The 14627-nt window shown below is 43.9% G+C and overlaps 1 protein-coding gene across 1 annotated transcript in view; it reads left to right on the forward strand.

Annotated features, from left to right (window-relative positions):
• The window catches only part of ARID1B (AT-rich interaction domain 1B), a 312324-nt gene that overhangs the window by 243787 nt on the left and 53910 nt on the right, over positions 1-14627 (forward strand). Inside the window, 2 exon segments of the mRNA XM_026044358.1 lie at positions 1060-1239; positions 7604-7931. Coding sequence (XP_025900143.1) covers positions 1060-1239; positions 7604-7931 — 508 coding nt within the window.

The raw sequence follows: 14627 nt of genomic DNA on the forward strand, positions 1-14627 counted from the left end.
CGCTGCAGTTGCTGCCATTTGAGCGTCCTGTGGATGGGACTGGCTGCTCATAACACCGAGCTGCAGGGCAAAGCGGTGTGAAATCATCTTTGCTCCCGTTCCTGAGCTTACTGACACGGCGCTTACTGCCTCCCTCCCTTACTGCCGGTCTGCCATGGGAAGTTTGCAAGTCCCACACGGCGTTTTTCCAAGTGGTGGCTCCCACAGGGAGGTTTGGGAAGCACCCACTGTCTGCAGCGCCCAGCGGGCTCCACGGGCTGCAGCCTTGAGTGCAGCTGCTGGTTTGATAGCTGAATGTAGTGAGGAAAAAATGGGGGAAAAAACCTAGGAACTATGTTACCTGTCTGCACCGGTCACGCGCTGAATGTTCAACCCTCTGTCATGTTCGATACTAACCATTGGGAAGATACTCTGCCACTTTGGAAGAACTGCCTTTTTACCTCTCCTTCTTTCACTCTCCTCATCACTCATCTTTGCCTCTATTTTCTTTTTGTTTTTAATCTTCCCTTAGCTTCTTCCAGTTGTGCCCTTCCCCCGGGGGGATCGTTCTTCCCATCCTCCGGTGCCTTTGCTCATGGAAGGGGAGGCAGAATTCCTGCTGGGAGAGGAGGGGGTCTTCGTCTTGCAGCTGCAAACCTCCTCGCTCCGCTGGAATTAGCAGAGGAAAAGAAAAGGGGCACCTTCCAGAAGGAGTGTCCAGCCCCCTGCAGTCACAAGGCTTGGGTGCCTGAATGAGCTCTCACATAGGCCAAAACGCGGATTTACTCAGCCATTTGCCAAGTAGACTAGAAGACTCCACTCTCTTTCTCTTAAAAATAAAAGGTTGTGAGCCTGGCATACAAATTTTGGTTATTGGGACACCTTTTCTGACTTGGAGATGCATTTCTTTCAGTTTGCTTGATAGAAGCAATAGCAGTTACCAGAGTAACTCCATTTTGAAAATAACTACTGCTTTGGGTTTTGTTTTGGGTTTTTTTTTGTGGTTAATGCCAAAGATTTCTTAACATTCAGGTGACCGATCCTTATTTAAATTCTGCTTTGGTGCTTTTTCCACTTCAGGCTTCATGGCAGGCATACAGAGGAACCCCCAAATGTCCCAGTATGGACCTCAGCAAAGTGGACCGTCCATGTCACCACATCCTTCACCTGGAGGCCAAGTCCACCCTGGAATCGGTAGTTTTCAGCAGAGTAATTCAAGTGGTACTTATGGGCCTCAGATGAGCCAGTATGGACCACAAGGTAAAATAACAAACCATCATACTCGCTGTTAATCCGTAGGATAATTTTATACATATATGTAAAAAATATGCATAGCATATATGTATGTAGGTAGGCAGGTATATGATTTCTCTTTTTAAAAAATGTCATTTGGAGTTTGAAGCTGCACCGTGTGGAAGAAGCTCCATCTGTAATTAGCATCTTTGTCTGGATAAAAATAGCGTTCCTAAAGTGGGCACGGAGATGAGGATGGAGCTGCTGCGCTACCAGGGCCGCTGCTTGGGAGCCCAGGCGTGTGTCATCGCTGAGATTAGGCTGAGCTTGACTGAGCGTGCCGTGAGGGGCGCAGCAGCCATCCCAAAATAGGATTCCTTTTCTGAGGCGGAATCCCAAGGCCAATCTGGAATTGTGTAGCGGCACTGAGGGTTAACGTCTTCTAACGAGCATAATAATACAGTGGCTACTGTGGGAATATAATATTGAGCTCTGGTGCATACAGCCTGTGAATTTTAACTAACCCCTCAGACTGAGACAGTTACTTTTTTTTTTGTACATGTTTGACAGAATTGTAGGAGGATTAAAACAAAAACAGAAGGAACAATTTCTGCCTCAGATATTCAGTGCATGGAACCTTGAACTTGCCTGTTGTTTTGGCTTTAATGGGTAAGCTGTATAAAGTGTGTGTCCTCAGGGGCTTGATGAACTTCAAGTCAAGGCACAGAATATATAAAGGACAGTGCCTTATTTTGAGGCGCATCAAGAAGCTCGTCCATTTCAGCACTTCCTCCTGTACTGCTTTTGTCCTTAAAACCGTTCAAAAGGATTGTAGCTCGCTATGGGAAATTCTGTCAGGGCTCAGTGGCGTGCCCGTGCTAGCAAGCATAGCTATTTTAGTCTCCTCACTCTGAGAGCTAATTCTGTTGTTCATTTGAAGGGAGTCCTGCCGCTCTGTGCAATATTCCTTTCATTTCATCTCTGGGTCGTGTTTGTTTTAGCGCTCTGAGCACAGGACTACAAGCCAGGATCTCCTAGCTTCTAATTTTGTCTCTGCCTTTTAACTCCATCTTTCAACTTGGGCAAGTAAATACATTCCTGTGCTTCACTTTCCTTACTGTAAGATGGGAACAGCCTTATAGCCATGTGCAAAGATTAATTACCTGACTCCAGCTGACTGCTGCTTTCCTTTTGTTTGGAAAGTGTTTTGTGGCCATAAAAACCTGTCCAAGTGCTTATTTTCATCTGCACAGAGAGCAGCTAGCTTAACTGGTAAAATCCAGTGGATTTATGATGTGCTACAGTGACTTGCAGCTGTACTGCTGCTGCTGCTGAGATCCCCAAGCACAGGAACAGTGGGTGTCAAGAGCAGTAAAACATTAGCCATCCACGCTGATTGAATGGAGAAGTTTTTGTACTAAATCAATGCATTTAAGTAACATGCCGAATCCTACTTGCTTTTTTTGCTTGGGTTCAGCAGTTCTTCTCCTCTCTCTGTAGATGAAAGTGCCTATGTAATGATTTTATGGGTCGTGGTCAGGAAGAAGCGGCTATTAAAAAGTGAACTTGAGGGGGCAGGAAGAAAATGAGCATCATTGTCATTAACAAGCCATTTGAGAAGGGTCTGCTTCTCAACAGTGTGTGATGGATGCAGAGCATGTTCTTCTGCCAGCTTTTGGAAGGGACTGGTGATCCCGTGCACTGGGAGCCCTGCGGCTGGAGCTCTAAGGGCGACAAGCAGAGGAGTGAATACCACCTTTACACCAGCCTAGTGGGGCCCTTGATAAAATACTGGTGTGAATCTGGTCATCCGTGATCACTAACTGTAATGTGACTGATAGTTCAGAGTCATATATTTATCTAGATTGAACGTTTCCGTAGTGTTTTTTCATTTTTAATGAAAGTAATTTGTAATGCATCTCATTAACATACCCTTTTACCAAGCACAATCATATGCCAACAATAATGAATATGTAATGTTAACCTCATTTGCCTTTTATTGCCAAAATAACAAATACATTAAAAATTACCTGAGTTGCAAATGAGTTCTTAAATTATTAAACTAAAGTGATTCTTGAAGATCTCATTTGTTTTTCAGGTTTTGTTCACATAGACCTTCCTTCACAGTATGGTTAAGCACGGCCTGAGTTGAATGGAACTCCTTGTATTTTCACATGTGTCAAAGCATTTTGTGACATTACACTCTTAGTTTAAAGGTTGTATTTCACTACGTGCTCAGTTCTGAAAGCCACTGCTCAAAAAGTCAGGCAATTTCTGCAGTAAAATTGCCTACCGTAGTGAAGACTCCACCAGTACGTTTGGATTTGGAGGAATTACCTTTTAGTTCACAGTGTAAACTCATCCATCACGTGTTTATGGTTGATCTATTTTGTTTTCATGTGTTTTCATAGCACTTAGATCTGTAATAAGAGTAAAAACTATTTGCTCAAGAAGTAGTTCCTCTACTGGGTACCTAATGCAACCTGGAACTGTTTTCTGCAAAACTAGAGGGTGGCTTTGGCTCCAGGTTTCACGTAGGCTTCTGTGTGCCTCTGATGATATAACACAGGAGCATGCAATGCAGTCCATTATTTTTAATAAACATCTCTGTTTTCCTCTCCTCAAGAAAAATAAGCACAGTGAGGATGGAAGGTGTGACTGAACAGAGCTGTTGGTTTGGTTTGTGTTTGAGTAACATCTAGCTCAAGGGCTAATGAACTTCTGGTCTGTGACCAGAGAGCATCGAACTGCTGCCGTGGCAAAATGTCCCTTCGAATGCACCCTGGAGAACAGTCAGGTACCAAGGTCAGCTGGGTCTTTTGAGACAGTGGCAGAGAGCAACTTCCTGCAGAGGTGTCCAAATGCATCCTGTGCCATCACTTTGCCTACTGGATTCAGCAGGAAAGCTCCTCTGCTTGGGTATTACTACGCCAACCACTGCTGAATGTGCTTGAACCCCTATCCAAAGATTTCACACGAAGTTAGCAAAATGCCCTTCATCACAAATTATTATCTGTGCTGTATAACCTTTAACAGACTAAAACTCCTATCATAAGAATACTTTAATATCTAGCTGCCACTGATTTCAGGAGCCTTGATTTTAATTAAAGTGGTAATCAGGGACAAGATGCCCTTAAGTGTCTTGACAGCCTGTACCTCAGGATCTGGTCACACATATGTAACAGTTTGTGGAATTATTACTTAAATATCAGCCCTAACTGCTGAGCTCCCTTAGGCAACATAGTTTCAGAGGAATATTTTTAAACAGTGTGTATCTGTACAAGGAAAACCGGATGGTTAAGTGGACAAGTAAGCAATATTAATTTGAATTGAGATACTATTTCGTGATTGATTTGAATTGAGATACTATCGAATTGATTGATTTGAATTGAGATAGTATTTCTGGTATGAAGGAGCTGACCTCCTTCCCTAAAGCAGGGAGGAAAAGTAACAGAAACTTCTGAAAATTCCCTCTCCTCATGTTGCCTAAAAATGGCAAAGTATTAGAGCACTGTGTTCAGCAAACGTGGACAAAGTGGATCAAAGATTTAGCAGTAAGAAGGAACATCTGTCTTTGGCAGGTTGCTAGCATGTTCTTTTTAACATTATCGTTGTTGGGTTTCTTTCCTTCCCCATTCTGGTTGTCATCCTCATTTCCCGCACGCTGCCCCGTGTGCGGGCGCGATTCTCCCGTGCGCGGGGGAGCCGAGTGCAGGGCCCCTGGGCCGTGCAGGGCAGTTGCTGCTGCTGCTGCTGCTGCTGCTGCCAGGCTCGAACCCGCTGCAGGAGCGTGGGCTCCTCCGCTTGGCTGCCTCACGCGTCCAGCTGATGGGGGCTGGCCCAGCAGCTGCTGCCTTCATTGTGGCTAATGCTGCATCCATCTGTTTTCTGTCAAAGGCGCTGCCAACAAATTACTAATCTATTAGAGAAACATGGAAATAAGATTGCGCTCCTCATTCTTGGCAATTCCTCTTGTATTTTGTTTGGCTTTTAGTTTGCCTTTTTTTTTGTGTGGTCTGGGAAAGGTATAAGAATAGCTAGTACTTGAGGCATTGAGGAAATGCTTAGGAAAAAAAAAAAACATGGAAAAAACATTGTGACTTGTTTTCCTTTCTGAAAAGATACCACTTCCCTCGGCCCTTGGACTTGTATCCCTGGAGACAAATGATTAAGAACTTCTTTTAACTGAAGCACATATTTTTATGGAGAAGATTCCACTGTTTCTGTGTGTGTTGTGCTTACAGCTGATGAGCCAAAACATGAAAGAAGAGGTTGTTTTTGTCCCAATTCAAAACAGCATCAAAACAGTAATAGAATTTACCATTGCTGTTTGCTCCTCCAAGTCCGCTGCTGAACTGCAGTTTGTAGCCCCTAAATGACAGAACAAATTGCCCTTATGTAAATTGGACTGACAGTAGCTCGCAGTGATTATGGATATCAGGGCTGCTCGTGTAAGGATGAATTTGCTGCGCTTTGGGAACAGTGCTGCTTATGGCGTGTACATACAGCGCGGTAACCGGCTCTGTGTTGTGCTCCAGCGTGCAAAGACACATCTCGCTGCGTTGCATTTCTCTTGCAGAGAGCAACTGGAAAAACGGAGCCACATGAGTTCTGCGTTACAAGCTGAACGCTAAGCAGAGCAATATGCAGCTAATGAGCCTTTCAGTTTGTGGTCACGTACGTCGGATCAAAGAGGTGTAGCCTGAACAGGTCTTAGCAACCAAAATATTCGTTAGCAGTGATTGCTCACTGAACAGAAAACAGGCAGCTGGGGCTGCAGGAAGAGGGGAAGGGACAGGGCACTCTGCAGTGAGAATATGGCTAAATGTGGAGTCTTTCATCTCTGCTCAACACTGTGCTGAAAAAAAGAAAGAAAGAAACAGGCAGAGATACTGGGTTTCTAAAGCAGGGGTGAAAGGTTGTTCCATTTACTTGGAAAGCACAGGTCACACGTGTTTTCACTGCAGAGAACTTGTAACAGAGTCAGTTACTGGGCAGGGAGGAGGGGAGAATTAGCCAAAGCGTCGCAGCAGGAGTGTATGAATTAATTATGTGTGCATTCAAATGATGAATGAATGTATTTATTTTAAATGTAAACAGGAGCTGCACACAACCAACTCCTCTGTCTGGTAGCATGAGGCCTGCAGCAGAGACATGCCTTATTTCCAAATTCAGAGGCAGATTCCACTGGCGGCAGCCTTTAAATAAGCGTGGGAATATTTAAGAGTAGTCAGGAAATTCTGCTCTGTGGCATCCCGTAGGGAGGGAATGAGTTGCGTATCCGCTAATCTGGATGAGATGGAAATAAAGACAAATCAAAATGGATGACCAAAGGAGTGTAATGTGATCTGTTCCTTAAAATACTTCTCTATCAAATCTTCTGGGTTATTTTTCCTTTTTTATTTTTTCCTTCCTTACACTGTTTGGATTTGTTCCTGGAACACTGAATGCAGTACACTCTTTTTACACTTTTCTTCCCCTGCTTTAAATATGATGGGAAAATCAGCCCTGGAACTAGCTAAGCTGCCACAAGTGATGCAGTTTGTTCCAGTGGTAATGCAGATTGGGGTCAGCCAGGCTTTCATGCCATCCTTAATAAGGCACCTGGTTAAATTAATGTCTTTGCAGTATTGCACTGTTTACTATTTTAATACTAATTTTCCTAGAAGGGGGAGTGCACTGTAGGCTGAGATACTTGCTGGTGGCTTAGCCAAACATTGAACTTACAGGGAACGTGGGTAGCGTAGGAGGGAAGAGGGAATGTTCCTGAGGGCCCTGCAGTACTTCTCACAGGTCACTGCCAAAGACTTGCTGCCGTAAATGGACAAAATGGTTCGGAGCTGGGATCCGGTGAGAATAGCTTTTTGCTGAAATTGTGGAAAGATGGAAAATGAAAACATTGAAATCACACAAATAAGAGACTCTTGAGTTTCTCACTTGTCACTCATCTCTTTACTGCACAAGACATATTGATAACCATCAAAAGTTAGTATTTTCAGTGTTTGCTCTTATCCCATGATATTTGATAGGCAGAAAATGTTTGAGAGAATGTGCACATCAGGTTCATGGGTTGGAGGTTGGAAGGATGCTCAAGGTGGTGTCACGGCCAACTTTATATGCAAAGGAGAGTCAGCCAGAAGGTGAGACCGGGCTGACTCAGTGCCTTGTCCAGTTGGGTGTTGAAGCCTCCAAGGGAAACTTCAACCTCTCTGGGCTGGTTACTCCACGGTTCAACTCTCAGCGCAGTGAAAAGGTTGTTCTGACTCGAGTCCCACATGGTTCATGTTAAGTTGACCCTATATGTTAAGGCCTGCAGCCACTACCTTCCTAGAATGAAATATGTGCTCAAAAGTTTTCACGCTTTTCTCTGTGTTTTTCTTGTCTTCTTCAGGAAACTACTCCCGACCACCGACATACAGCGGCGTGCCCAACACGAGCTACAGCGGCCCGGGCCCCGGCCTGGGCATCAACGCCAACAGCCAGCTGCACGGCCAGGGGCCCAGCCAGCCGTGCGCTACCATGCCCCTGGGACGGATGCCGTCAGCCGGCATGCAGAGCAGGCCCTTCCCTGGGAACATGAGCAGCATGACCCCCAACTCTCCAGGCATGTCTCAGCAGGGAGGCCCTGGCATGGGCCCCCCCATGCCGACTGTGAACCGTAAGGCTCAGGAGGCGGCTGCTGCCGTGATGCAGGCTGCTGCAAACTCCGCTCAGAGCAGGTAGGCGCCCAGGGGAAAGCAAGTGTGACTGTCTCTCGGCTCGTGTCTGAGGGGTCAGTGCTGTACAGCTGCACAGAGATGCATTTAAACGTGTTCTGTTCATGTGCCTGTGTCTTTGGGAGGAAGTGAATGGGGAGAAAAGTTTGCTTTAAGTATAAGGGGGAAGCGTGCTGCTGTATTTTTGAGTAAGCCTCTCAAAAAGCAGCCGTGATGGTGGAAATGACAACCTCTTCCAGTCTGGTTCGAAACACTGTGAACCTAGGAAAAACTCCAGGGTTAAGGGGACATTAGGAGCACAAAAAAAGCACTCTGCAACTTAAAATTAATTTGTTGACTATGTGTTTTATGTCTGGTAGAGAGAGGGCCAGAAACCAACAACCTAGGCAGCTTGCCCCTCTGGGGAGTAAAGAGGTTTATAAAGCTGCCCTTCTTCACTGCCCACATTGAGAGTGGCAGTGTTGAGGCAATTCTGTCCTCTGGGACTGCTCTTATTCCTGCACTGGGGTACGGATGGGCAAAGTAGGGTGCAGGAAGGGCAAAAGCTGGAGGGGGAAGGCAGGAGGAGGCATAAAACAATCTGGAGTAATCTGGAGTAGGTAACTGCCACCAATGCATCTGTAGGAGAAACTGGAAATGACAGGACTGTGGAGGCCAGAGCTGCTGTGTGGCTTCTTTTCTCCTTTTCAGGGCAGCATGACTGGATGCTGCCATTTGAGCATGGATTTTGGCAAATGCATTTTTCTGTCCATGGTTATTCTTAAGATGTCTAGGTACTTACAGTGAAATCGTATTTTCTGGAGAATTTTTACAGATGAAGTAATTTCCACATTTCACTGGACTCAAATAACTCCTGGTGTATTTATTATCTTTTTTTTTTTTTTTTTTTGTTAAGAGAAGTTCCATTACATTTGAGAATTACACAAAGCTGGTTCTACTCTTCTGGTAAGCAAGTTTATGTGTGTGTGTATGTTCAGCATCCTGCATTTATTTATGCATATGCGTACACAGATGCACATACACATTTATCATTCGAGAGCAGTGGTTCTGATCCTAGTGCTGCAGCAATTCCAGGACACAGTGTAAAAACAAATAGGAAGCTAATTGTCCATGTGTCTGTTGTTTTCTTCTTTTGCAATTTTGGAGGAGAGATGGCTTCTAGCAATCAACACTAGCAGAGTTTCACAGTAATAACAATAAATATAGTGTCCTTCATGTTCTTGTTCAGTAAAATAGGACCACATTGCCTTAAAATAGACAGTATTTCTGCAGTAATCTGTGAACCAGCAGTCTCTTGCTTGTGTTGGTTGTTTTAACAGACATGTCTAGTAGGATTTACAGAAGCCTGCTTCTGTCTGTCTGGTTTAGGCTCTAAGCTTGTAGGTCAGGCGAGAAGGAATAAATGGGCAATCTCTGCAACTGTAGAAACACTTTCTTTCTAATTGTGTAATGAAAGGAAAAGGGCATGTTTGGTCCTAACAAGAAGAAAACACTTGATTTGCAGTAAGTGGAGAGTATTTGGTTGTGATTCAACATAGCTTTGGGAATACTGGGTGGTGTTTGAGCAAAAGCAAGATGAATTGATTGCCACTCTTATCTCACACCTTCCTCCCAAGTTGGTTTTGTAAAGCTGCTCTTGGTTTCTAGGCTTTCCTGGGCAAAAAATGCACCATTTTGAAGCCTTCTCACCACATATTGCCCATTCCCATGGTCTAGCAGCTGCAGAAGGACTCATTCGATCTGTGTTGGAAATCCTGGCAAAAGGGCTGTTATAACCTGCAAGTTGAGTGAAACCTGTCACTCCCCTCTGATGCCAGAGGGCTACCAGCACAACCCTTCTCTCTTTTGCAAGTAGTAATGGAGAAAGCAATACGGCTTCTTGGCTAATGCTGCAAGTCCTCCGTACCTGTGTATGGGAGGAATGTACTCGACAGTGATTCATGTGGGTGGCACAGAGCAAATCCAAAGAGGCTCTTCTGTTGTTCTGCTGCAGGCCACCATACATGAGGTCGCCTGCTTATCCCAGCCAGCCTGGGGCTGGCGGACGCCCCATGTTTTCTTCACAGCACCCCAACTGTGGCAACACTCCGGCTCCCTTGCTGCACCAGCCTGGCCAGTACGGGGAGTTAGCGGCGTAAACTGGACTTGCTGTGGGACCTTGGCATTTTTTTTAATGATTACGAACATGTCCACTGGCTGTCGAAGGAATATAAGAACCATGTGAAAGATGCATAGATATTTGCATCATAGAGGGGATTTTAGGGTTTTTTTGGTTTGTTTTTTACTAATGTCACAGTGACGATGCCATAAAAAGCTGCATGTCACTCATGCAAGTTCTACATGGCTTTTAGCATGGCTCTGTTTCCTTCATGCCTGAGAGGGAAATCAAGAACTTCATCACTAAGAAAGAATGAGATCCTCCATCTCCCACTTCCTCCTCCCGGTACAGGCATCATTTCTCCCTCCTTAGTGCTGGTTTTCTTCAGGAACAGTGCTGTGTAACTTGGTTTTCTGGTCTTGTTATTGTCATCATTACCCAGTAGCGAGCCACTCCCACCTAGTGCAGTTCCTTTTTGATAGGTGATTTATTGCAGAAGTGATGACAGGATTCATTAATGGGATTTTCAAACAGATTTATTACACCGCAATTGGCAGTGCATGTATTTGAAAAATTTCAGTTAATTCCTAGAAGGATTTTAGAAGCACCAAGAATCCAATCTGAAAAATCAGCCTGAAATGCAACTAGCATTTTCTCATCAAAGTTCTTCAAGCTGTGATATCTCTAAGTGTATCATAAATTACGGCACTGGGGGGAAATACGTGCTCTGGCTCCCAGGCTCTTGCTTGCTTATCACAATTTCAAACTTCACCTGAGATTCCAGTTTCATGGACTTCCCTGCCATCATGTTATTTGTTATTGCTTCCCTAGGAAATCTGTATTACCCAAATTACTGCAGCCTTCAGGGGTATTAACAAGTATCAATTACCAGTTTTCTGTAGCTGCTTTTGTTTTATTTTCCTTATCAGCATCATTCATATATGTGCACATGAAAAGCAAAACAAAAAAATCAGAAGTCTACTGATTGTTCTGCTTAAAATGCAAAAAAAAAAAAAAAAAAAAGTGAAAATGGAAGATAATTTGCACTATATTGTCTTCTAAAATTGGAGAAATGTCTACTGATACATGCCAAAGTGCATGGATAATATCCAGACTTCTTTGTTTGTCTTGAGTTTAAGCTAGAGCTGTGGGGTTTAGAAACTGTTGTATTTTTTTAAAACCATAAAGCACAGCCACATATGGCTATTAAGGGGTACATAAAGTGATCGCATCAGAGTCATGGCAGTCCTGCTGTTTGAGTTGGTGTGATCCCCTTCAATGTCAACTGTTGAATGAGCAGCAAAGCGTCAGTAAGGGAGGGAAATTCATCTTCAGCGGCTGATCCCCGGGATGTGGCCCTTACCAGCTCAGGGGGCTCATTTAGACAGAGAAAGCTGGTTCGCCTCGGCTTTGCCAAGCCACATTAAGCAGCTGTGTAAAATGAATTTAAATGGCATGTGTCAGAATAAAATCACTTCCACTGGGGCAGAAAATCAATGTTAGTTAACCAGGGCTGGATGATCAAGATCTGAGTCTCAGCCAGTTGTACCTAGGTATCTTCCTCAGTGCAGAACACCACCCTTTTAATTAGAAAAGATAAAAACAAAAATAAAAGCTGTGGCTAGGGAAGATAGCACATGTACTTACACCATTTGAGTCAGCCTTTGACCTCACCTTGAGACCTGCTGTACGTTAAAGCTTAGATTAATTCCTGCAGCTACTGAACACTTCTCCAGTAAGGCCAAATCTCATGGTGTGCTAGTCTATCCCATGCTAACAGGCCAGTGTTTTCCCAGTGAGGTCTAACATATCAGGCTAAAGGAAAGAGAGATCTTATTAAGACCTCTTCATTAAACCATCAGTATTTGTGATTTCACATGGCCAATGATGCTTAATCTTGTCTCTGGGTAACAGCTCATAGCAGGCAATGCAAAATAGCTCTATATAATACTGTATGGTAATTCCACTTAATTTCAGCAAGACAATGTAAAACGACTCTCTTGGTCTCAACAAATCAGCTGACTGATTAAGACTACGTTGAAGACCGTATATGTCCATCAAACTCAAGGAAAGTCTTGTTAGCTCCTGTAAGCAGAAAAAAACAAGTGAGATTTCAGTTACTAGAGATTGGAACTCAGTGGAGGTCTCTAAAGAGCAGAAAATTCCAAAAAAAAAAAGTCCTTCTACCAAATTACACGTTTTACAGCAATATTATATATATATGTGTGTGTGTATGTGTGTGTGTAGGTATTTCTATATGTACAAACTGTAACAAATGATCAGCGAAAGCAAACATTTCAAGTGGCATTTTTTCAGTTAATGAATATGTTAAATAGCAGCAGATTTAGCCTGTGTTTTTTTATTATCAACCAGTTTTGAGTTCCTCAGCTTGTGGATGCCCAGCTTAACACTTTTGGGGACTATTTGTCCAGTGTCTGTGAATTTTTATGTTTGCTATAGTAGTGAGTAGCCAGTACCCACTTCAGAGACTTGATTGCTAGCTTGGCATCCACCATGAACAGGCGTTTTTGGAGCTGGGTGCTTGTCATCTTCATCTTCAACATGCCTTGTGCCAGTGGTGAATGACATTGCCCATGTGTTTATAGCAGTTGAAGGTGTGACTGCGGCCTGTGCAGACTTACAGACCTAGTTGCACAATAGCCAGTTCACCTGGTATTACCAGTGTGGTCTTAGGAAGACTTAATTCAGAGCTATCTGACTGTAAAATACACATCCAGCTGGACAGGTAATAAATGAGCCTCTTGCTGCTGCAACTACAGTTATCAATACTTGAACTAATTGCTATAAAATGAGTTCTGGTGTGCTGAGGAGCAATCCTGTCTTTGAATGGAGTGTCTTTGACCTCAGTGTACTCTACCTTAATATGCTTGGGAGTGCCTGTTGCAACTGTGTAAATTAAAGCAATTTTTTATAGATTGAATGAATTTAGAATTCAATTTCATTGATTTTAGAGAAATGATTTAGACATAGCAGTTGGCTAAACTGAGGAGCTGAGATCCTACTTAGCTGTTTGCAACGTCTGGCCATTTTAAATTCTGGTCATAGAGATGCCAAACCAGAAATGGAGATGTATACTACTGTCCTCTGCCCCCCATGCCACCTAAGGCACATGGCTTTTCCTAAAGCTATATAAGAAACTGAAGCTGACCTAGTATTAGGTCAATGCAGACTTGGGGCACACTTGACAAGAGTGACAATCTAGTCAAGTGATGATAACAGATTGCAGGGGATGTGATGAAGAAGGGTGGCATGATGTGAAGGACAGAGAAAAACACAGTGTGTGCTGCCTTTTTAGCATCACTGTTGATTACGGTCTGCATCTTCTGGAAGGACATTGAAGGAAGAGACAGCCTCTGTAGGGCTGTTCTCGGGAGGGAGTGCAATGAGAACGAACAAGAGGAATCTCCAATGGACACTGAGGAGCTTCCACTGCTCCTCCTGCAGACACCATCTTCAGGCTCTGTTTTTGGACTTTCCCGTTAGGAATGTGTGTGGTTCTGTATTACGAGCACTTACGCTGTTGATGGAATGAAATCCTAAAAGTTGTTTAAAACCATTTTTTTTCTCTCTAATGAAAAACACACAAGATTCTTTTCACAGAATTTACGTTTAGATAATATGATAACTTACTGATTCACAGTAAATGAACAAGCTAATGAGTTCAGAAACTACAGCTGTAGTTAGAAGTGGAATAACATCACGATGAGGTCAGAAGAACTGAAGCGAGTTTCCGTTTAGCCCGGTGAAAATTGATCCGTAAAAGCTGCACTGGTACCAGAGAATTTCTGTTGTACAGCTGTGGTCTCAGTCAGCCCAGATGAGATGAGAAAGTGCGTTCTGTGCATCTTTCCTTTCCAGTCTGCCTGCGTGCACTGCACATGCACGCTCGCGAGCGCACGCACACCGCTGACCTTCCCTCAGCATTTCTCCGCCGCCTATATGTATAATTCATATTCCACGTTGCTGGTGCCAGCAAAGCACTTTTTCCGTATTGTTTTCTCCAGCGCCAGGGTAATGCAGCACTGCTGATGGACTAGAAGCTACTGGTGAGGAAATGTAGTAATGAACGCGGTGCATTAAAACGTCAAAAGGGAAAAAGAACGAGACCAGAATGGGAAATAAATTTTTTAAAAAGAATAATAATATAAATAAAAAACAGAACTTTTTCAGATAATTCACGTCCCTGATCCTGTCAATTTCTATGCAGCATTTTACAGTAGTTTAGCCCTTTTGATCTTAGAGCTTGGCTTTAAGATCCTAATTGCAATTTAAAAGCTACACTTGGGTAGTGTGTAGCAGGAAGGCTTGCCATGCTGCAGTAAAACCTACCGTCTTTAACCCCCAGAGAGAAGAATGTGTTTTCCATTGTTTCCCGTTTTCCCCTTAAGCTTGGAGGAGCCGCTGCTCTCTGCTGGGAAGTGCAGCGGAGAGCAGGAAGGTTAAGCACTCATTCAGGTTGCTTTGCTTATTCAAACTAGGCCACTCTGTGGATGAAAGGCTGCCAGCTGTGACATCCCCCAAGGAAACCAGGCCGAGGCAGGCCTGGGAGCCATGGTGGAGCCAGGCTGGGGGCAGGTTGT

This window comes from Nothoprocta perdicaria, unplaced genomic scaffold (genome assembly GCF_003342845.1).
Source record: "Nothoprocta perdicaria isolate Ctin4 unplaced genomic scaffold, notPer1 scaffold_36, whole genome shotgun sequence".
Taxonomy (NCBI): domain Eukaryota; kingdom Metazoa; phylum Chordata; class Aves; order Tinamiformes; family Tinamidae; genus Nothoprocta; species Nothoprocta perdicaria.